Source organism: Trachemys scripta, chromosome 4, assembly GCF_013100865.1.
Source record: "Trachemys scripta elegans isolate TJP31775 chromosome 4, CAS_Tse_1.0, whole genome shotgun sequence".
In the NCBI taxonomy this organism is placed as follows: domain Eukaryota; kingdom Metazoa; phylum Chordata; order Testudines; family Emydidae; genus Trachemys; species Trachemys scripta.
The window spans coordinates 39,292,658-39,317,497 of NC_048301.1; the positions used below are offsets into that span (position 1 = coordinate 39,292,658).

General features: G+C 44.7%; 1 protein-coding gene across 15 annotated transcripts in view; it reads right to left on the minus strand.

The window, feature by feature from the left end:
- The window catches only part of NRXN3 (neurexin 3), a 1,378,693-nt gene that overhangs the window by 763,565 nt on the left and 590,288 nt on the right, over window positions 1-24,840 (minus strand). For all 15 annotated transcript variants that reach the window (XM_034768377.1, XM_034768393.1, XM_034768389.1 and 12 more), the window contains 4 exons: window positions 12,648-12,767; window positions 8,894-9,275; window positions 8,212-8,402; window positions 7,203-7,376 (listed from right to left, as the gene is read on the minus strand). In XM_034768377.1, the coding sequence (XP_034624268.1) occupies window positions 7,203-7,376; window positions 8,212-8,402; window positions 8,894-9,275; window positions 12,648-12,767 (867 nt within the window). The remainder of the gene's footprint in view (window positions 1-7,202; window positions 7,377-8,211; window positions 8,403-8,893; window positions 9,276-12,647; window positions 12,768-24,840) is intronic.

The window sequence follows — 24,840 nt, forward strand, 5'->3', positions numbered from 1 at the left end:
AGCCATCGCAGTGGCAAGATTATTTGATAAAACACTGGCCCTAGTCATGGGTGGATAAGAAGTATGCACTCACCTTTGTGGCTTATTGTACTTAATAAGAGCTACTACTTAAGAACTAGTACTGAATCTTGGCTGATGTTATTTTTTTCCCCTTCTCCTGCAATAGAAGCAAATGTGCAGTTTCCTGTGGTTCCAATAAAGTTTAATATCTTGAACCTTTGCTATCATTTTACAAGCCACAGTCCATGAAAAGACTCGAGATGGCAATTACCTCCCCTTTCTAGCCACTCACATTTTTTCCCCCTTCAGAGGAGCTCCATTACACAGACTCATAAAATTTCCCAACGTCTCTCAAATGAAGAGGGACAGCTTAACTCATTTCTCCAGGCCTTTTTCCTTGCCACTTAGTCCAATAAACAGTCTTCTGTGTAGAACAAATGAGGACTCTCTTGCTGCCCAGCTCCTCATCTTCCTCCCACTTGATTCAGTGAAACTCTCAGGGGGAATTTGTGAAATCACTTTTCTCCGTGCCAATAGAATACAATGTTATATGGTACAGAGGTGTTGCCAAGCTGCATTAAATTATTGTTGCATCAATTAGGCCCCCACCCAACATGGCCAACCCCTGATGCTTCACAGAAAGGTGAAAAAGGACCATACTTCACCTCATCAGGTATGCAATATTGAGGAGTGAAATCCTCTTTGACAGCATCCAGTGATCAGTTTACAAGAATGAGATTTGATTAACTTCCCTCTTCCCCTGCTCACGATTCTCCATACGCAAAATATACTGGTCATTAAATTATCCAGTCCCACTGTTTGATTCAAGTACTTCATGCAGCAGTGAATTCCAAAGGTTAACTATGCATTGTGGTACGTAGCATAAGATTATGATTTGACTGCAGGATTTGGCAGAGATTAAGCTGGGCTCAGAGAGAAGGAAGTCCATCACAAGAGCAAAATATCTTGAACAGTAGTATAGGAAACACAGCCTCCAGCCAAACAATAACTGCTTGCTCTTTTCTGTGAGACTGTTTAGCTTAGATCTAACTTGTTGTCAGTGGGACTGGTCCAGAGAGGTGAAGAGAAGTGTGTGGGAGGGTGCCACTGAGACCCACTGGGGCACACAGGAAATTGTGTCTCAGAAGAAGAGAAACAATTTGTAACGACAATCCAGCTAAGCTGATACCAACATATTCAGCAAAAGGAGCAAAGCGTGTGGTGGGGGAAATGGAGACGCAGGAAAACACACGGGAAATGAACGATAGCAATGAAAATGACCTCAGGACACATCAAACATACCAATTACTCATTAGGCTCAATGGAAAAGCTCACGCTCAGGGTTCTTTCCCAGATAAGAGGTTTGCTTATATTAGGATCATTGTGGAAATCAGTGCACTGCAGCTTGACTCTTATACGCTCTGGGACAAATTCAGCCCTTGATTTCAATGGTATTATATCACGGATAAAGTGTTCAGCAAGAGGTTTCGGACCCATGTCAGCTCAAAAGGCAGCAAAGGGGAGAAAGCGCCTCCTTGGTCCAAGCCTCGTCCTGAGTTGAGGATTTATTGGGTTATTCTGAAGGAAGGTTATCCTCATAGAGCCCATATTTTCACTCCATTCTCAATTTTACTTCTCCCACGTAGACTCCAGAGTACAGTGACCCTTCCTCTGGAGCCTTATAATGCCACTCCAAGTGTTTGCCTGATGCAGCTTGAGCAATACAGGCCATTCCCATCTCTCAGAAAGGATTCCATGCTCCCAGCCACTGCCGGAGGTTGTGGAGCTCTAACCATGGAGAATCCCAGGTGTTGATATGTGGAATGTTTATTTCCTCCCCAAATTCCAACACTCAGCTCATCTCTAGTGCCTTCTAGTCAAGGACCTCAAAGTGGTTTAAAAAGACAGAATTGCACTTCATACTTGTCTATTCACACGGAGCTGATACACACCCCAGTGTGATGGGGACAATGAGGCTCACAGCAGACGGGGATTGTTCAAGTTCACACTGTGTCATTGGTAGAATCATAGAAATGAAAGGCTGGCTGGAAGGGACCTCAAGAGATGGTCTAGTCCATCCCCTCATGCTGAAGCAAGTATACCTAGACCACCCCAGCAGCTGTTTGTCTAACCTGTTCTTGAAGGCGTCCAGTGACAGCGACTCCCCAAGTGCCAGGGGGAATCTATTCCAATAATTAACTGTTCTTAGAGTTATACAGTTTTTTCCCCAGAGCTAACCTAAATCTCCCTTGCTACAGACAAAGCCAATTACTTCTTGTCCTGCATTCATTCAGTGGCCATGGAGAACAATTCACCATCCTCTTTATAACAGCCCTTAACATATTTGAAAAAAATGCATCAAGTCCCCCCTCAATCTCATCTCAACATTAAACCTATCCAATTTTTTAACCTTTCCTCATAGATCAGGTTTTCTAAACCTTTTATCATTTTTATTGGTCTCTTTCGGACTCTCTTCAGAATGGCCACATCTTTCTTCGAGTGGGGCACCCAACATTGGGCACAGTACTCCAGCTGAGGCCTCACCAGTGGTGAGTAGAGCAGACCACTTACTTCTCCTGTCTGACATACAATGTGTTAGCCTTTTTTGCAACTGCTTCATATGGTTGGTATGTTCAATTTGTGACCCACTATAAGCCCTGTATCTTTTGCTGCAGTACTGCTGCCTAACCTGTTGTTCCCCATTTTGTATTTGAGTCTTCCTTCCTAAGTGTAGTAGTTTGCACTTGTCTTGTAGACACGTATAGAGCTGACCCCCAGGCCCTTGTAATTAGCAATGGAGCAGTCAGGTTTGCCTTCCCCTTGTTTTTCTAAATCTGATTAACCCTTTCAAAAGATTTTGTGGCTCACAGTGCTAATTTGTTGGCCCAACAACACCAATTTGTGCCAAGATAATTTGTGTTGTAGCTGCTGTCCTAGTCAATATTTTGTGACTTTGCTGTCTATGTTGTAGGTCCTCCAGCAAACATTAAAGATAAAGATGAGACTTGCCTAGATCACCTGGGCTATAGCCATTCCTTATCAAGTGACACACAGTATGATGTTACTTTCACAAAGATTGTGTGTTAAATGTCAGCCCGGGACAGATGCCTCACAACAGAGCGCAGCAAAGCTATTAGCTTTGCTAAATACCTTCCAGGAAAACAGGAGCTGCCAGCCTAGCACTGACCAGAGCTTTCTGAGATCAGAGAACAGCTGTCAATTGATCTTGTGTAAACAACAAAAGAATAGACTCAGTGTTCTGCAAAAGGACACAGAAAACAGAAGCTTTAGCTTCACAGGCCCATTTGCCGTTTCAAGTATGCCTTGGTTCTTGTTTCACAGAGAAGCATCCAACTTGAGGTTGAAATGTACTCATGCTTGGCCACATGTGAAGCTCTCTTGGGACATTTCACAAGAGCAGGGTCTGCCAACAAAATTGGGATTGAACCAGGGACCTCTAGAGATGAAAGCATTAATCACTGTAGCTTGAGCTAAAGAGCCAGGCTCTGCAGCTGGGGTGGAAACAGACCCATATCCTTTGGGAGTTGGGCACCGCGGGGGACATGCAACACAAAGTGACGAGTGGGTTACATTTGCTCTGCTACCCTGGTCAAATTCCAGCTTGGGTAATTTCTTTCTGCTGACCAAACTCCTCCCTGTAATGTCAATTAGATACATAGTTCTTCTTGTCTTCAGGTCTTAAACTGTGGCGTAGCATTTCTATACACTATTAACCTGCCACGTTCTATCCCAGAGGTGGCTGCATTTAGGAATGCTTTAGGATCCCTCAGGTGCTAGAGAAATAATCCATTACCCTCCTATAAATTGCATTTATCTTGAACTATCCTAAAGCACCTTACAATACCACTGGTGAGATAGATAAGGGACTTATTCTGCACTGAAATGCAGCCAGCTGTGGGGTAGAACATGGTGCATGTTTATCATTGCATAATAATATTACACAATGATTTAGCACAGGAAGTTATGGAGAATCACGTATCCAAAGAAGTTAAGTGACTTTCCGAAGGTCACACAGGGAATCAGTGGCAGAGCCAGTACAATAAATCACACTCCTTCCCTGTCACATTCCCCAGGGGAATAAAATTCCTATTTAGTGGTGATATGGGACAGGCCCCTGAACTATCAATACAGGTGGTAAACATAAAGGTTGATCCCATATAGAGAGTGAACCCACAGCTTCAGGGAAGATGCTGGTTACATATAATTTCAGGGGTGATGAAGATGTGAAATAAGAAGGGTGGGGAACGGTTACGCCACTGGAAACACAACTGGGCAGAAACCCCTCTCACTCTGGGCTCTGAAGATCAGTCTAGACACAGAGGACTGGATTCTCCTATGTTCCCAGCATCAGCATAAATCTGCTTCCACTGAAATCCACGATCAAACTCTCATAGAGCTCAGTGGAAGCAGTTAGGTCAATGCTGAGCACTTTTGAAAATCCGCCCAGAGAGTTTGACTCTGTCTCCTCACTGTTTTGGGACAGATGCTTCTCGAATGGAATTGATCAGAGGGACACATCACTTACTCACCCTCCCTCCCTCCCTCCCCAAAATCAAAAACACTGCACAAGAGATTAGCTCAAAAATGTGTTTATTTCAAATGCTTTTATATGCCCAAAATGGTGGCATGGATCCCAACAGCTGTCAGGGCCCTCAGCCTTTCAGGGTGGGGCTGACACTGCACCCACAGCCACTATACAAATAGATGGTTAAATCAGTGCCAGACATACACTGCAGAAAGCGTAGCACCAAGAAGGGCAGGTGAGATGTGACCACTATTCAGGGAGGCCACAAGAAGAGTTGGCGCATACTCTCAAGTCTTGGCTACTGCACATCACTGCCCTGTGGGCTGCTGGGACATTAGTCCAAAGGCAGGAGAACCAGCCTTATGTTTCCTCACTCCCTTGGAATCCTTGGTTGTTTCTATCCCAGGGCATGCTGGCAGGGAACATCGGGTGTTCAGCACCTTCCCACGGGACACTGAGCAGGGATGGCCCATGAGGAGGAGGTAAGCGTTACCTCAAAAGATCAAGTTCTGGCAATGACAGGATGAAGGCACTGGTGGCCCTTCTCACTTCCCTCTTCTGGGGTTTGATTTTCCTTTGATGCAGCTCAGAGAAGGATGCCTGCTAGTGTCACTTAGGGTGACTCGATTCCTGCATTCAGGCAGCACCAGTGTTGGCACACTAGTAGGGACAGTGCTAGGGCTTATGTTATAGGGATGGCTGGTGAGCTGAAAATAGATGCTATAGCAGAAAGGAGGGGTGGGGAGATGTACTGGCAGCTACAGCCCTGGCAGGACACAGCTGCCCTGGGCACCAGCAGTAGGAAAGGTGACCACTCATTTGGATCCAAGTTCTATTGGCCAGCGTAATGGTTCTGCTCCTGGGGGAGGGTAAACGGTTCATGTCACTTGAGTGACTCCTATTTGCTGAGCCAGGAGCAGAGATCGCTGGCTCTGAAGAGAGCTTTAGCCAGCCTCTCTCAGTCAAGAGGATGGGCTGGCCTAAAGCAGGGGCCTAGGAGAGCTACTAGCTAACCCACACACAAAACTGCACACGCTACATATTTTAAAAATACACTTAATAGAAACCCCCAATTTGGAAGAAAGGTTTTCTGGGCAATGAGATGACAGCTGGGAAGAATCCAAAGGGGGCATTTTTATAAAGGCAAAGGGAATTTTCCTGAGCCCTGAAAGCAACACTGTATGAGAACGAGAGACACAGTATTCCCACTTTTGGCACCCTGGTTACAGGCCTAATAGGCACAGCTGCAAGCTCTTATGGACCACTGCGACTTCCAGGGGAAATGGCCAAATTAATGGGCCCCATTAAAAGCGTACCAGGGCGGAGGAAAGACCAGGCTACAGCGACTGTGTATCATACACCTGTGCTATGAGAACGGGGTTTATATCAAGGGCCTTCTTCTCTCATCCCAGGACACAAGTAACTCCCACCAGTTATTGAAGGATTTACTTTTACCCAGCAGCAGCAGGACTGGGATCAAACGCTCCCTGCAAACCAGAACACCAAACTGATGGGCTGTAATGAAGGGTTTGGTTTCAAGCAGAACTACTGCGTTGAGGCTTCACACATTTTGAAGGCTTGGAGAAGAGGCACTCCACTGGAATTTCCAAAACTGCCTAGCAACAACCCTGGTGGTAAGGAAGGGCATTTCAAGGGGATGAAGGGACGCAAGTGGCCAAATTGTTAGCAGTTAGCATGGTGGGGAATGTAATATACCAGCTGGCGTGCATGCATGGGCATAGAAGGATCTTATCCTACATGTGGGCCACCTAGTAGATAGAGTCCAGATGCATTAGAGTCGTCCACAGGAATGCACATCTTTTGTGTCAGCGTGTGAGATTAGTTTTCCCCGGTAGTGAATGCCTGCCTACAAAGAGACACATGCCATAGCACTACTGACAAGCCGACAGAAATTATCATGTAACTCAAGTGGTATGGGCCTATGCTTTGGGAGCACAAGATCCTGAGTACTTGTTCCCGTGCCACATCCATGTGGTTGAGCTAGTGGTCTTAAAGTCAGTCTTTTTGTTTTTGGCTGCTGGAAGTTATTCATTTCAGGTGCTAGAAATCACTTTAGCTGGATGTCTCAAAAAGCACCTTCAGCCATTCTCCAACTCTTCCATTGCAAGGCCCACTTCATAAGAGGAATGCTCTCTTTGACCTGTCCTCACCTCCGCAAGCCCTCATCCCCTTTTCCCTGCCACTACTTGGTCTTCAAAATGTTTAGTGTTTTGGAGTCCCAAGAAGGGCCCTGTGGACATCTGGTGGCCTGCAGAGCACAGCTGAGAACCTCGACTCTAGAGCAAGACTAGACACTTTAAATATTCTTAGTGTCAATAAATGGCTCTGTAGGAAAAGCACATGAGGAGCTTGCTACCAACACCACGCCCAACATCTTTCCATTGCTGGAGACACAATATCCTAGGGGAATATAAAACTACATGAAAGAGCCATTGGCAGCCACTGGTCACCCCCACTCAGACACTACAGTCAGGAGGTTACAAACATGGCAATTACATGCTGATGGCAGTGAAGGACATCACAATGAAAGCAAACCAATGAGATGGCCTGTAAAGTTGGTGAGCAGCAGAGCAGGGGGCAGCGAAGAGATAAGGGGGGCTGCCCGGGAGGGGAATGCCTCTAAAGTGAGTTGTACCTTCACATCCGCGCTCAATTTGCCCACTGCGGTGGAGAGCGTCATTGATTAGATCGGGCAGGCGCCCATTCAAGTCCACTGATGCTAGGCAGCCCTGAAACCCATCACGTGAAGCCACTAGCTTCGGGACGTTGCTGTACATGCCTTGAGCCAGGCCAGCAATGTAGAGATCACCTGGAGATAAACAGGGTAAAAAGACAAAAGCAAAAGGAAGTAAAATAAACTTATCTTCCAGAGTTGCATTTACCTTATATTCATTAAATGAATTGCACAGCCAGTGAAAGAAGGGTAGCCAGAGCTGTGCATGGTGTGATCCCGAACCCAGCTTGGCTAGCCCATCTCAATGTACATGCAACATCCACCGCTGTTCCTGTCATGGACCCTCACACAACCCTGCCAACATATCCAGACCCTGACCTGAAGCATCACCTGCCATTCCTGTCCGGGGCCATCACACAGCTCTGTAAATGAACATCAACTTCAACCAGCTGCACCACTTATTGTTAGACTTGTCCCCTTACACAATTCCATCAATGCCCTTTGATTCTGATCACCTATCCTTCCCACCCTAGCTTTACTAATGTGCCTCCATATTGACAGATACCACCCTATTATCAATCCTGTGCTCCCCCATAAACAGCGGTTCTCAGTCCTGACTGTCTATGCATCCTGCCACTCTAGTTCTGCCAATGCTGTACCTGATCTAGAATAATAGATTAATGCAGGAGGGGCCTGTCCTAACCAAAGAATGATAATTGTGTCTAAGGAGTAATGTGAGCATGTGTGAAAACCAATCTCGGAAGGCGCAAGATCAGCCACGTATGGTGCTTAGAGAACTTGCCAATAGAGCAAATGCAGAATTAAAATAAAAGAAACCCACAACACATCCCAGACCTTCCATTCCTTCATGCATGGTTATGCAGCTTCTCCTTGCCCATTGCTCTCCGCCCCCCTGCCTGCACCCCCCTCCCAAGGCCCAAAAGAGCACTGGCATCCTTCTGAGATTTACCTTTAAGGTCAAGGTTTTTGGCACCGTTGATAACCTGAGTAACAACCCTGGTGTCCACTTTTAAGCTGTGGGTGTTACTGTTGTCTCGGGTGATGACCACATTGTGCCACTGGTTGTCATTGAGAGGCCGATCACTGTTGCCCTTGATGACATTAGGACCGTTCCCCAGGTCAAACACGTAGTGTATATACCTGGAAACAACACATGCATCAGCTCAGATCATATGGAGACTCCAGAGCCACTGTTGGTCTTACTCCAAGCACAGCTAATAGACTCTTAGGCAAAATTCGGTGAAAGCTTTATGAGATGGGAATCACAGTATCTAGATATGAGAAAGACGTATCACATCAGAGACTCCACCCCAGCAGGAGTAAGTGGCAGTCAGGCATAGAACCCCGGAGTCCCAGTCTTTTGCTTAACCACTACATCATATGCCTCAGTAAAAAAGAATAGAAATTGACTAGCCAGAGGACTCTCTCTTTGTACGAAGTATCAGAGGGGTAGCCGTGTTAGTCTGGATCTGTAAAAAGCAACAAAGTCCTGTGGCACCTTATAAACTAACAGATGTATTGGAGCATAAGCTTTCATGAGTGAATACCCACTTCTCTTTGTATGAACATTTTAAAAGGTACCCACAGCTTAGCTGAATGCCCTCGGGGACCCCAGCACAAAGTGCACTCACCCCTTCACTAGCTCGACTGCGATGAAATCGCTGCCATCACCGCTGTTGAAGAGGATGAAGCCATCGGCTGAGGTGGTCTTGAACTGGAAGAAAAGGTGCATGGAGGTGTAGGCCTGCAAGGTGGCCAGACTCAGGTAACTGCTCTTGGTCTTGAAGGTGACTGGGTCAGCGATGATGTTGCGGAGGCCAAAGCGTGCTTTCAGCTCACAGTAGTCAATGTCACCGTTCTTGCACAGGTCAATGTAGAGCAGCCCATTAAACATGAGACTCTGGAGGTGGCCGATGAAGCTAGAGGGAATGACGGAGATGTACCGCTTCTCCGTCATGATCCCCGTTTCAATGTTGTGGAACTCCAAGCGGGTGTGGTCGCCAACCATTGTACCTGAATTCCACAAACAAGAGGAAAAGATTAAGAACACCCAGAATGCTAGGGGATTGGTAAACAGGCTAAGGAGCAATTTACCTTCAGGTTTCCAAATCAGTAAGGATAAAGTTATCATCTAATAGGCAGCCTGTGTATGAAATGAGTTGAGGGGTTGAGTCCAATTCCTAGCAGACAAGTTTCCACACTACAAAAGCCACCAGCACTCCTGTGGGCACTCTGAAAAGTGGAGGACCGAGTGGGTTGTGGAGAGTGAACTCCCTGCTCCTTCCCTAAGGGTAGGTCCCTGCTGGCCTGGGTTGCTAACGCTTTCTGTCCTTTCATAATGATCCAAAAAACCTCATCATCACTTCCCTGATTGGCATAGGGCCTAGAAAACCCTGCTGAATCTACTTCATTATCTCAGAGACCCCATGATACAGAAACAGGGCAGACACGCTCATATGCGCCAGATGTGCCAGGGTACCACATTCACTGATAACAAGCGGAGACCTTATCACTCCACCACAGAGAGAGATGGGAGCTAGCAGATGCGCAGAGCAGATTCACAGAGGACGAAACGGGGACTGATGGAAGAAGGTGGTAATTAGGAAAGGAGCAAGAGTGAGATTTCATTTTGCTTTCAGGGGAATCACTTAAACGTATTATTTGCTGAGCTCCCACAGCATGCTCAGCACTGCAGGGGAGCCCAGGTCCCTCCTCCAGGGACTTACAGTCCAAGAGTCCATCACTGCTTAGTGCCCTCAGCTCCAACCAAAAATAACCAAAGTTGAAGGCACTCAGCAGCTTGCCGGATCAGGCCTGCTAAAAAACAAAAACAAAACAAAAAAAAAACACCACAGTTCAGATACACTTTTGAAATAAGTCATTGGTTCCTAGTTTGATGATTGATGAAATGAGGTTAAAAAAAAAAAGAGAGAGAAAATGAGAAACACGGACACAGTCATAAAAATGATAATGTGTTAAAAATTCACTCTACTGCTCCACACAAGGAAAATGGCCTCTCCCGCTGTCTGATGTTATTCTAGTTGTTGCTTAGCTCTGCTCGGCAGCATGGTAGGGGGTTAACGCATGAGCAGGCAACAGATAAGACAGCCTCATTAACTTCAAACACCAAATTACTGCATGGTCTGGGCTCTACATGTCGTGGTGATGAATTTTCATTATTCAGTATAACAAAATATCTAGTTATATGACCTTAAAGCATATTTAGTTAATTACATATACATATTGTACTTCTATGCAGTACAGATATGGCACTCATGAGACACAGAGAGTAAGATCAGAAGTAACCACTAATTTTGTATACCCTGTGTAGGATGCCTAGGACTTGATTTTTCCAGATATTTAGCACTTTATATAGTCAAGCACATCTCCAATGGACTTCAGTTGCCATTCTGAGTGCTCAGACCCCAGGCTCTCATGTTGGGCACCCAGAAAGTGAGGAACACAATCAGTGACAACCTGTTAAAAGTTGGGTTTAAATTGTTTGATTAACACCTTAGAGAAACTCTCTGCCAGAGGCAGATCTAGGATCCACATCACCAAGGCACCATTCAATGGCCTTACAGGAGACCCATCTATTCCTGTTACTACACTCTACATTCACTACACATCTCCCAACTTCTGCAATGAACAATGCAGGGGGCCTAAATAAAATAGCCTCCTTTTCTACACAACCCTGTTTTATCCTCATAGCAGGTCCATCCTCTTCAATACTTAGACAGGTGTCCGGTAGAAAACAGTCGCATCTGATTACGTAGTTCAAGACTAACATAATGCATAGGCAAAAGGGTGGGAGGGGGGCAACTTAAGGCTGCACAGACAACCATAGTTCTGGCATTTCCTAACTTTCAAGTGTTTAACTTTGCAACCATAACATGTTCTTAACATAACTATTTGGATGGCTGTATATACATTCTCTCTCTCTCTCTCTCTCTCTCTCTCTCTCTCTTTATATATATATAAATAAAATATTTGTGTGTGTGTGTGTGTGTGTGTGTATAATCATTTATATATATGATTCCATCATTTTTATTTATCAGATCAGTTTTATGAAAAATACACTTTCAAGTGGCAATTTTCTTTGTGCACCTTTCTGAGCTGTATGATGAAAGTGCCATCTAGCGGCTGTTACTGAAAATCACTTCCAGAATTCCTCTAATGCAAGAGAACTGTGTTACTGTGCTCTCCAGCACAGAGACCAAGTCAAAAATTCAGTCTAAAGCAGAAAAGTTGCCTCTTAAGCAGAAGAACTTGCCCCCTGTAATACTGAACGCACCTTTGCTAGTTCCAGCAAGCAGCAGATGGGGCTTCCTCATGTCACTGGGCATCTCCCTATCCATTTCTCACCACACCACAGAGTGTACATTTACCACCAATGATTTAGAGTGCACATATGATCAAGTACTTTGGAAACCATCCCTGTGTCCACCTGTTAAGCCGGCAGGATGCCTGGGTCGTTTCAAACCCTATTACCCATCTCTCGTTTTTTTTCTGTAGTTTTTAATCTGTCGGGTTGCTTACAATCAGGTCCTGTTCAGATACCAGAAGCCCCCTTTTTATATTATATTATATATATATATATATATATAAAAAGACATAAGTAACCTCCCAGGAGTTTTCTATGAGGAGGTCCCCTGGAATTTGGAAGAGAGGCTTCTAGAGCCCAGCTGAACGGGAGGAGTTGCAAGGGGGCAAATGCAACCTTAATTAGTTGGTTCTCCTAGAGTTACCAACTCTCATGACTGCATCACCGGCCTCTCAAGATAGCAAGATTTCTCTTAAAGCTCCAACTCCCAGAGTCATGCGATTACAGGGGAATCTCAGTTTTCATTTAGAAAAATTAAATAATGTTTCTAGCTCCCATGGTTGTAAAGAAAAAAAATGAACCCTAAAGGCTCAAAGACCACAAGACCAAAGAACCCAATATTTATGTTTTTTAAATTGCATGATTTTAAGCCTATTTTTTGGGGGGGGAAGGGGATGTCTAAAGTTTTTGGAACATTTGGGGTTAGCAATATGGATCTCTTCTTATTCCTCCCTCACATACTACATGCAGCACATAACCAAATTAACACACTTCCTTCCCTCTCTAACATCTCTATGGCTTCCTTCTTGCTTTTTGGCTGAGTTCAAGGCCTTGTGCATTCTCCTTGCTGCATCTCCGTTCCCAGGGTCCACTCCAGGCCGCTGTTGCCAGAATGGGTTGGGAAGAAAGAGCCCCTCATAACTGGATTCTCAACATGGTGATTCCCAGTTGAGAGGCCTTCACAGAGAGGTGGAGGAGAGAGAGAGAGAAAGAAAAAGTGTATGCTGAAAAGAAGCTGAGAACAAAGGGAGACAGTAGAGATACCAATACATTGCACTCACCCTCAGCTACGTCATCATCGACTGTCAGTTTGAGGCTCTTTCCTCGCCGCACCACCCGGACTGTGTGCCACTCGTTGTCATTAAGTTTCTGCCCAGCATACAGAGTTTCCGGTCCTTTGCCTGGGGACGGTGATAAGTACAAGAGTTAAAGATGGACCCTACTACACGGCAGTGCTTGCCTGATTAGGAGAGTCGCCAAAATCACCCTGGTGTGATACTGACCGCAGCTCATCAGAAAATGGCAAAGAAACCAGTGCTCAGAGCCAAACCCAAACTTCTATCCCTTCCCCACCCAAATTGGATCAAGATCATTATCCCCTACACCCTAAGAAGTGCCTTCTCCCTCACATCCCAGAAGGCACATGCATAGAAAGGTAGGTGGAGGGCTAAACACCTTTCCGGTCTCCCCCAGAACTCATTGTTGCCAACATAACTTCATATAGCATATCGCAATGCTAGAGGAACATGCTGATGGTGGAAATAATCTGGAGTGAGACCAGTACTGAGCTGGAATTCTGCTTTATTAAGTCTCTATAGTTAGAAGAACAGCAACATGCCACTAGATGCTAGAGATTCCACAAAATTGTTTCTCCTGGGCGCTGGGCCTCCTGATGCTTAGCGTAATACACACCAGGCTGGTTTCGGCCTACAGGTCTCCAACCATGACCAAGCACCCACCAACTTGACTGATTGCCAGAGAACCATAAAGCAAAGAAGCTTGGCTCCAGATACTCCCAGAATTCTCAGCCCTCTCCATCCCCGCAGATCAGGGCTTTTCCATTTGGGGATTTTCTCCCATAAAAAGAAAACAAGAACAATTCTCCTTGCAAACAATGCTCCTGAAGGGAAACCAGTCATGCCCGCCCTTCCCCCGCCCCAATGTCCAGCTTTATTCTTCACTCGTTACACTGTGCAGCCAAACCTTTGAAATGCTAATTGCTTCCAATTCCAGAACTGTGACATTGTGTGCATATCAATCAGTGAGTGAAAATCAAATAGTGGATCATGCTAAATTCAAAGTGTACATGCGGGCTGCAGCTTAGCACTGAGTTGCTTTGGCACAGGTGTGCGTGGGAAGCCCACAACTAGTACAGCAGAGGGTGATGTAAGTCAGGACTAAGAAGCATTGACAGAGCTGTGGAGGGGGAACCCAGGAATGAATGAGCAAGGTACGTCGGGGATCAGAATTGATGTGCATTGGTACAGCTGTGGTACGGATTCTAACTGACATAGCAGGAGTTCCTGCAGGTCAAGACTTTGTGGAATATCCAGATCACTTGTCCACATTATAGTCAGTTGTAATAAGATTTGTCCATTGTGTTCAAAAACAGTAAAAATGAAGCAGTGAAAAGCAAATCAGAGCAAATCAGAACAAATAATGCACTGTGTCACGGCTGGCAGCAAAGTTTGATTGTAATCAAATGCCTATTGCTAGCTGGGTTTAGACACAGACAAAAGGAAAATCAGAGCTGCCACAGTCATTGGAGTAGCAATGCGAGTCATCTCTCTCTTCCCTTGGTTCTAAAGAAGGTGAGTTGTATAGTATAACTAGTGAGAATTCCTTGTCAGGGGAACCAGCCTGTCTCACCACAATTCCTAGCTTGTGGCTATGCCATTCCTGAGTGACAAAGTCACACCAATGGCATGAAAATGAACTCCAAGTCCACAGGGCAGGTACGTTACACATGAGGCCCAAATTCTGCTCTTTGTTAAAATGGCGCAAGTCTATTGAAGCTCAATGGAGCTGTATGAGATTTTAAATTGGTACGAGAACAGAATTTGGCCCACAGCCTGTAATTATGAAATTATGTATTTGACTGGCCAGCAAAGCTTTTGCCTGTGCCAATACAGGGGGCTCCATTAGAAACCCAACACATGCCACTTTGCAGTGACTGCAGGAACACAGTATCTCCTCTTCCAAGTATTGCATAGAAGTTATTGCTGTTAGGGCACTTATCTGGGGCTGTAAATGGAGCTTTAATGGTGTCCACTGAATATGGGGCAGTTCACAGGCCATGGAGGAAACAGAAGGCAGAAATCCTTGAAGGGCATGTTGACAAGTCTGAAATTATCCAATATCCATCTTTTCTGCTCCAGTCTTGGCTTACATCGCATGTTCATTGTTCTGGGTCTTTGTAAAACATGCTTATTACTTATTAGTGTACTTTCAGATGCTAAGAGATCTTTTCTAATCTTTTCTATACAGATACTGGGGCCCGATGGGGTTTATTCAACTGAAATAGTTGAGTGTGGTGATGGTCAGAAATGTGATCATGTAAAAATATAGCATTTTACTCAACATAGCTCAGAGCCATAGCTGCGGACTTTATTGAAACAGATGAGTTCCCACTGTTAGTCCTACAGAGCTGACAGAGCTATGGGAAAGCCAGCTGGGTTCTATTCCGCCTCACACATCAACTGTCATCATTTTTTTTAAAGGATGCTACAAATGGAAAGAATGTGGCAGGAGTTTCTGTAGGGCTGATTAAACTTAATGCAAATAAATGATCTGAGAAATTCAGGACTTTCTTCTCTTCATGAACTGGTTCTGATTTCTGCCAATGGGTTTGTTATTTACAAGTATTCACCAGATGGTTTGGGCTAACAATTTTCCACCTAAGGACTGCTCGGGCACTGCTCTCTTTGACTAGTCTCCTTAGTGCTCCCTCATTAGATGAAACCTTTATAAGAGGAGAATAATTAATACCCTTCTCCATGCATGGACTCCCTGGTTCGTATGTGACTCTGGGTACTCCTACAAAGGGACGTTATTCCACGAGCCTCCCTACAGACACAAACCCATCCCATAGGAAGGGTCAAGACTAAGAGGACACAAGGATAATTAAACCAAACAAGTGTTTGAAATGCAAATCAGTGTTCACAAACACTATTTTTGCTGTATTCAACCAGCTGCAATGTTTGCATCCCTGTTGAAGGCAGGTGCACAGTTGGCAGGCTGACTTGCAAATGAACAAACGTACGCTGTGTTTCTGCAACTGATAGTGCCTAAATGAACTGCTGAATCTGCATGGAGACGTACTTACCGCAACGTGGCTCTGTGTGATGTAGTAACCCATCACACACCATCAATTGCAGAAGCAGGACCTGTATACAGAGAGTGCAGATGCGTGCGATTATTAGCGCTTTGAGAGTATAACCACATTTAGAAAGAGAAAAGCACTTTTGCAAATTTTATCCGTGTGCATGTAAGTAGTGAGCTGTTTATCTTCAAGCAGCCACCTACTGTTCGGTCCCCACCTGACATTGTCTGCTCTCAGTTACAGCACCATGGCAACCAATATCATAGATTGAAAGTTTTGGCTTCTTCTGAGCAGATGGACAGCAAAGAAACTCAAAGATGCACCTCCGTAAACTAAGATCCCTGGCAATAAAAAAGGAGGAAGAGAAAGAAGACAGCAGCTATGGAAGCTGAACTGCTGGAAACGTTTTCTATTTATAATGTTTTTGATGAGATGGCAGCTGGTTTCTGGCAATTTTTGCACATTACTTATTTTTTTATGAGCGAGGACAAATAAGAGGCAGAATGATTAGCATTGCGCAAGAGGAACAATAAGAGAAGTTTTGTCTGTGTGAGAAGTTCAACATGAAGATGCTGGAATTTCACAGCTGTCTTTAAGGAGAACACATTGTTCCACCTTTGAGGCCTCTTGGTCCTTTGACGCATCTTCCTAACTACTTCTAAAGATGATGGGCACTATGTACCATGTGTCATCAGGGGAGAAGAGGCCCCCCATCTCGCATATTAAAACTTGAATGAAGCAACTATGTGAATATTTCCTTCATGTTCATGGTAATCAGTCCCCATTCCAGAGCAAAACCTCTCCTCAGGTGGCTCACTGTCTGCTAACACACAAATTCAGCAACTTACTGGAGTGCACAGCCAATGACTGCTTGGCTAGGCTGCCGCTTTCAACTCAGGCTTAAGTGGGTCTCTTCAATCTGCTCAGAGCCAGTGTCCATAAAGTATATAACACAACTCTTTGGTCATGAGAAGGCTCTCTCAGGATGATCCCAACATCATTTCCATGTAACGGGCCCATCATGGCCAATTAACAGCAAGGCCCCTAGCAAGCAGGCATGAGGTTCCATAAAGAGCTACCCTACATTTTAAAAGAAAACAACCACCCACCCTAAATGGCTCAAGGACGTACTGCCCTTAAGTCTTAGCTGAAGATAACCTACCCAACCGAAATAAGGATCTAGTCAGAGGGATTCTTCCTTCCAGGATCATAAACGATGATTCGAAGGGCACTGACTGCTCCCCAGCTAGAATGGCCCTGCCACATAGAATCCCCCCTGCCTGAATGTACCCAGTATGCTCCAACGATTCATTAATTTCAGTGGAACAATGGCAGTGCAAAATGGTAACAGAAGGCTGGCAGTGAAAGGGCAACCCTCTTCCTCCCTACCTATCGCTCACTACTGTGTGCGTCACAGAGGGGTCTGCAAAAATAAGAGTGCAGGAGCTTAAAAATCTCCCATCCCTCCAACACAGGTTATCATGACCTGATTCAATTATAGAATTAAAATGGGCCTCCATGAGACCAGACTTTGTCTTCCTATTGAATTACTGTATAGGTCACTCAGGAGTGGAGAAAGGTTGGACTGTTGGAGCTAGGGAGACAAAGCAAGAAGGCACAGGGATAGACCATAGGGAGGGCTCCTGCTCACTGCAGAAATAAAAATAAACGATTGCTGTGTATTGATAGTGGAATTTTAGAGAAGACTCACAAGAAGCCTTAAAGACACATTGCATAGAATTCTGACACTGCTTTGCTGCCACGCTAGGTGTCTCGGCGTTGCCTAGTGTGCAGAGACGGGCTACAAAAGCTGGGCATTTCCATGCCCATTAAACACAGGGCAACGTCTTCCTTGAGTTCAGTCAACGTCCCACGGATTCAACCAGTTTGAGAGTTTTTCCTCCATACTGATGCATCAAGAACACCAGAAAATTGTTTTTTTCCATTGAAACTGTACTAGCAAAAATTGAATGTGTGATTGTGGGAGGAGCCATGCAGGTCCTCCCTGTAGTTAGAGGGGACTAGTGCACCTTAGATAGCTCTCACTATATTTATGAGGAGACTGGACTAGTGTAACTGCTAAGCAGACTGCCTCACTGATGTGGCTAGAAGATGGTGAATGTGAGGAAACCCAGGGAGAGAGGGAAATACATATCTGGGAACTGTTAGTGGGAAAGATTAAGTCAAGATGTTACACACTGATCTGTGCCACTCTTACTCCTGACACCAAATGTCCCACCTTTCCCCTAGCCCAGACTTATCAGAGGTCCCTTTAAGATGATACTCTATGTACAGCTCCCCAGCCAGGAGGATCTGTATTCATTCCTTAATGCACTGAAGGAAGTGGGAAAGGTTTGGGTGAGGCGAGTAGGGTAGGAAGAATCTGGTGTGAGGACAGGGAGGCCATCAGATAACCTCACCTTTGCTCCTGCAGCTGCCTAACATCTAGTGAGTCATTCCTAAGGACAGCGTGAATGTTAGAATAGGAACAAGGCTTAAATGCACAGCTAGCTGCAACCACAAGTCCCTTCAAATAGCATCAAGTACAGTGGAATATAAACGATCAACATGGAGTTTCCTAGTGTATTGAGAGAGAGAATGTTTAACCGAGGCAGCACTTTGGCTGGACGAAACATGTTTGTCAGGCCTTTTTCTTGACTGGAGTCCACTCCAGGAGCATTGCTAATTGCAAGGAAACAGCAAATGACCCCAGATGTCCAATATGTTGCAGATCTGTTTTAGAGACACCAACCACACCAACACATGCTCTCTGGTTTTGCTCATATGCAGGTTATAGAAACCCCTTCACCATGAAAACACTGGCTGCTAAGAAAAAAATGAGTGGGTATGATTCCCCCGCTGATAGTTCAATGACTTCACTGCCCCATGGCCATTCTTACCTGCATAGACCCTCCATTCCTTCATGCGGGCCATTTCCATATACCACTCCAGATTAAGCCATTCAGATCAAACAATACATGCTTAAAACAGAAGCCGTTTTAGCAGGCCTGTGGAAATGGTTACATTTACAGCTGTACAGAATGGTACCATCTGGAAGTTGATGGAATTCTGCATAATTTACAGCAGCCAAACCAGGAGCAAAGTTTATTTATTTAGATTTATACCACGGTAAAAAAAATACTAACACCTAAAAATCAGTTAGGCTTACAAGTGCAAATGAGAACCTCCCAGTAGCAATCATGTAAAACAGAATAACTTAGGGGGTGGAGGGGGAAATCAAAAGCAGCAAGATAATCTCTTTAGCCTTCCCAGAAACATACACTCAGCCTCCCCCAAAACCTTGTTCACCAAATGGCTTTTACTCAATGTCAGACTATTTCCGCCTACACTCTCTCTGCTTTAAAACGGCACCGTGAAGTTAAAGGTTACAGTTTAAACAAGCAGTCTTGGCTTCTCGTACAAAGCCCTTCAGAGCCAGATTCTGCCATCATTACTCATTTTTAACCACCCTAACCAATGTTCCCCATAGGCTACTTGTGGAGTAACGTATTACTAAATTGGAATGAAGATGGCAAAAAAAATCAAACCTTCAGACTCAGTCTTTTGGGGCACAGACTGTGTTTTGTGTTTCCTACTGAGCTGATAACATTGTGTATGATTAAAAATTAACCAGATAATTAAAACTGAAACATTTGACTGATTGCATATGTGGTAAACTGTGAATTATATTTGTGCCCTTTAGTTTGACTGTCCAATTTGGATTAAATGCAAGAGTAGTGAGTTACCATTATACTTCGCAAACAAGTGAGACCATAATGAAATCTTTCAACGATGATGGTGCAGTAGGGTGGTATTTAAACAACCACCATCAGAGCAGCAACATATTGTGTGACCTGAACAGAACATAACAGGAACATGGAAGCAGAGTTTTATTGGTGACTTTCAATTTCAGCTAAACTTTAAACTTTAATTTAACATTAAGTGAGCGTAAGCACTGGACTAACAGCGCTGGAGATCAAAGTGCTCTTTTTATTCATAGGATAGGTACAGCATGGGCAACAGAAGTGCAAACGTCCCACACAATGTTCCAGCAATGTGCTTCAGCTCTGACCCAGAAAAGCTGTTAGTGAGAAAAGAGTGCAGTCTCCATTCCTGTTTAAGAGTGCATCTCTCTACTGAAGCTGTCAAGAAGTGGGCCAATAAGGACAGCTTACCTGATGTGAACCCTTATCCATTTAGTAGATGAAGTCAACCTTAGTACATTTCCACACAGGCCAGCAAGCAGCCCACAGATAGGAATGACAGTGTCACTGATGACCTGGGCAAGATTTAAACAACTTTCCTTACAAGGAAAGAACGGAATCCCACTCCTGATTCCCCAAGCCAAGCACCTCGCAAATTTCAACAAGTTTTTTTTCTCTTTCCCCCCAAATTATTCCAATCCATGCTGGGGGAGACCCATGTTAACTATTTGATGGACTCTAATTCATGGTCTAACACAGCTTTAAACAATTTATTAAAGGAGAAAATAATTATTTATTATTTGAATTTGGAAAATGATCACACAGGTTATAGGTGACCATGTTTTGTCAACCTAATATTAGATACAGGGATAAATATAAAGAGCCTAAAGGGTGTAGAAGTCACAAAGAAAGTATCGAATTCAGTGAGGTGGTAAAGAGGATCTAAATGACAGCACTAAGGAAGCCTACAGTACTGTTCAAATTCTGAGGTGTGGAATAGTATTACTTCACACATAGTATGTTTCCCTGGAGAATTTTACAACACTTTTAACAGAGTGATAGCTTTGTTCCCATTTTTCAGGGAGGGAAATGGAGGCACAGAAAGCTAAAGTGACTTATCCAAGGTCACATAGCGATTGAATCTGGGATTGAGCTCACATATGGACACCCAGTCCCCTGTTCCAACTATTGGAAGGTGATGCCTAGCAAGGGTGGCACAGTGTTGTTCTCACCCCTAGTACCCACAGCCACCCATTGCTCCCTACATGGACAGCAAGAAAATGATGTTAAGATTAGAGCAAAGAACTATGCTCAATCACTGTTTGTATCAGACTGGACAAACAAATTCCCAGCAGTATACAGAGTTTCCAGTGGTGCAACATGTGCAAATATTGATAGGTTATGCTTCTGTTATTTTTGAAATGCCCAACACTTTGGGAGGTGTTGTACACATGTGGAAAGGAGTCTCAGTGGCTACAGACAGCTCTTGTCCCATTCAGGGACCTCACACCCGCACCTCTTATGTCTCAGAAACTACATCCTAGTGAGATCCTAAGCTTTCAGTGCAGGGTTCAGGTCTTCCATGGGGTTTGCAAAACACTGGGCTCACTTACTGGGCTTTGGTCCTCTTCCACCTCCACCCCCCCCCCCCCCCCCCCCCCCCACTGCAGGACCCACATGTGTTAATCTTTCCTCCACCCCTCATTTGCTTTATCTAGCTAATTGCTAAGAGGGGTGTTTTTTAATTATGTTTTTGTTGCTGTTTTTAATTAAGCAACATAAGCACCCCGGGTGTCTTGGATGGGAGGAGCTTCACACATAAATTATATTATTTACAAATAAAAGACAGCAGCTGCAACACAAGCAGAGATTTGCCTCTACAGGAGCATGTAAATTAAATTACATTTACAAATATACAAAGGGAGGTGTGTTTCACATAAGATGCAAAAAAGAGAGACCGTGGCCACTTGTGCCTATTAAGATCCTAGGGCTCTTTTCCTCTGTTCTCAAATAGGAGATGTTAGCTACAACATTTGGCTAAATTCCATTTTTGGCAAATACATTCTCCCTCCCTTCTGTAATTTCAATTAAATACAGGATTCTTCTCTGCTTACTCTCCTGAACTGTTGTGAAGTGTTGCTATGGGTGTTTAAACAACTGCCACATTTCACCCAGAGGTGGCTACATTTTGGCAGCAACTGAAGTGATCCCTACAGCAGATAGGCCCTTAGGCACTGATCCTGATCACTATATGTGGAACTTTCATTGTATTGGGACCTATACAATTGGAGTTCTTCACATTTTCTTACTGCTGCTGCAGGCAAGGAAAAACATCTTTTCCTCCCAAAGTGCCCTTGTCCTGGCATGGTTGGCATTTGTGGGTATGAAGTTCTTCCTTCAGCTATGGTAAACTAATACCTTTTGGGCTGCTACCCCTAAACTCCTACACTTACTTAGCATTTATATAGCATTTTATCTGTTCATAGCACTGTACAGTTAATTCACCTTCACTACAACGTTGGAAAGGAGTTGGATAAAGTATTATCTTCATATACAAGAAACTGAGATAAAGCTAAAGTGATTTGCCCAAAGCCACACAGAGAGTGAATAGTAGGGTCAGGATTAAAACTTGGCTTTCCTCCAGGCCATGCTACCTTATTTCACCAAGGCTGACCTTTCAGAAACAGGCCAGCAACTAGGTGGAAACATTGATGATGGGGAGGCTGGCTGGGGTGGGGAAGGTTGGAAGCAGGATGTGTTTGGAGTGCTGGTTTTGGGATCAGGATAGATTTCTGGTAGCTGGGAAGAGAAATAAGTTAGGGTTCTAGATGTCAAGCAACTGCTTTTGTCCGTTACGGAAATCCTCCTGGGAGCTGGACTCCCGATTCCAACCACCAATCTACAACTGATAACTCACCCAGCCCCAACGCCTCTGCCGAGACCTGAAACCTCGGTGATGGGAATTGCAGTTACTTCTTGGGATTACTTTCGAGATTCCCTAAATCTGCATCCCAGCCCCTCTGTGTATCCCTAAGGGAGCCATTGCAGTGGGTGTGCGTGCTGCTGAACTTGCAGGGAGCTCTCTCTCAGTGCATTCTGAAGGACAGTTGGGGATTTAGACATATGAAAGAAGAAAGCACTTGAGGTTCATTTTGAGAGTGCCTTTGAAATTCAGATTTTAAAATCACAGCTTTCATTTCAGCTAAGAAGCACTGAAGGGAGATAATGACCTGGGGGGGCGAGGAAGGGGGAGAGGTTGGCAGACTAAGTGCATGTGGGTTTGATTGAATCCACATCTCTGCCTCCAGGTCTCCTGGCTCTTGCTGCCAGGCAGCATTCACTAACTTGCTTTCTTCCCCCTTCTCTACCATACCCAATGAGGCATCCCACCTTCACACCTCCTTTAAACAAAAAAGACATTGGGACCAGCTTCGTCTGTGCTGGACCCTGTCTTTACCACACTCCCAGAATGCACTAAGCAACATATCAGGCACAGACTCTGACTGGAAGCACTATGTGCCTGACCTATGCAGAATAATCAATTCCCACGCTGTGGTTGAGTCAGAGGTACATGCTACTCTAAAATCCAAGTAAACTCCTCCCAGACCTTTTGTGTCTACTATCTTTCATGAGGAGCTGATTTTCAAGAGTCAGTGTTGGCATCCCCAACATCTGAGACAGTCAGAATTAGACTGGACTAAAGGGAACAATTCCAAAATGGACCTGTGGGAGGGGGATGGAAAAAATGGATTCATATGCCTTCCACCACTTTCCCCCCTCCATCTACCTTCTGGGATTGCTTGATTAAAGGGGATTAAAAAAAAAGTCACTGAGGCTGGGGAGGGGGAAAGATAATCAGTTAAAACAATAAGCACTTCTAGATGTCAAGGAGAAAGGTTGCTAGCTAGCAGGCAGATGAGGAAGGGGCAATAAGAGAAGGGAGGCAATTATGCAAGATCTCCTGGGATTTATTTCATGGGAGGGAAAGTCATTAGCCACAAGAACAACAGTTATGAGAACTATCAATCCTCATGCATAAGGTTTAAAGGAGTAAGGCCAGCCAGCACTGTAAAGTTGCTAAGGGAGACAAACAGACTTATGTTAGGATTCCACGTTAAGTGTCCCTGGGCAAGTGAACTAAGAGGGAAGGTTGTTTGATTCTCAAGTTATAGTACATATTGGCCTCTGGCGAAGTTGTGAAAAGGGCAGAATGTCTTTGGTGGCGTGGGCTGGTCTCAAATATCTAAGTTTCTTTCCCTCTGGAGGCCTAGAGGTTACTATAGTCTATTTTCTAGGGTGGGTTTAAATATCTACAATTTTACTCTGAGAAATGGTTACATTTCCCTTGTTTTTTTTTTTTTTTGATGAACTAGCCTATTTGTTTCCTCTTTAGCCATCTGCTAGGTGAGCGCTTTTTGTTATTGAGGAGAGTGGATTATGCATTTCTCTTTTCTCCTCTACCTTCTCCCTGGGCCACAGTGCCTTGATTTGGAGGTTTTATCATATTATATCAGGGCCAAGACAGTTGCAGGGAGGCCTGCTGTGATGCCATCACATCCAACAACCAGGTCAGCACTCTGATAGGAGAGCTCCAATGCACGCCTGGTTGCTACAGGGTATTAATGTTTGTGATTTGATAGATGTGCTCGTTCCTCTATGTCTGTGCTGAATCAGTGCCCTGGCTGGGTGCTAGGTGGCACTGAAATTGTTACTGCCACTGATTCGTTTTACATCTGATCACTTGTGCTAAAGAACCGATGGCACTTTTTGTAGGCTGTGCCAGAGCGCTACATGTAGCACCCTGGTCACTGAGGTTGCTGCAGAACTGGAAAGACTGCATGCTTAACTGAAGTCAATTAATCAGTTTCCTTTGGTTACTAGACACTTGAGTGGCAATTGCTGGGCTAATGAGGCAACTGGCTCAATAACTGGGGAGGAACAGGAAGTACAGGGGAGCTCAGAGAGTGAGCCGGGGGCAGAGGAGAAAAGAGAAAGATATGTGGAAGGCTCCTCCTACATCCCTGCTCCTACTGTATACCTGCGGTACAGTCTGTTGTGCATTTAATCTCCAGTTGCAAAGCATATGTGGTGAAAGAGAAACAGTCTGCAAGTGTTTGTGGCTAGGCAGTGGCACCGACAGGGTAGGTAAAGGGCCACCCACTGACACAGGAGTAGGAATGAGAACTCCCGTATAGTGTCCTAGCTGAACTCCGTTTGGCTTCCTTAAACTCTGGCCTCAACTGAAGCTGTAGAAATAATCTTCACTTCCTATCATAAATTGGGGTGTGGTATTGCCAAGCACAGCTGAAGAGCTGCTGCACTCCAATGGTGGGCACAGTGATCGTCCTATATCCCTTCCACTATAGTGGGGAATGTTTACAGATGCTTAGAGCTCTACCAAATTCACGGTCCATTTTGGTCAATTTCACGGTCAGAGGATTTTGAAAG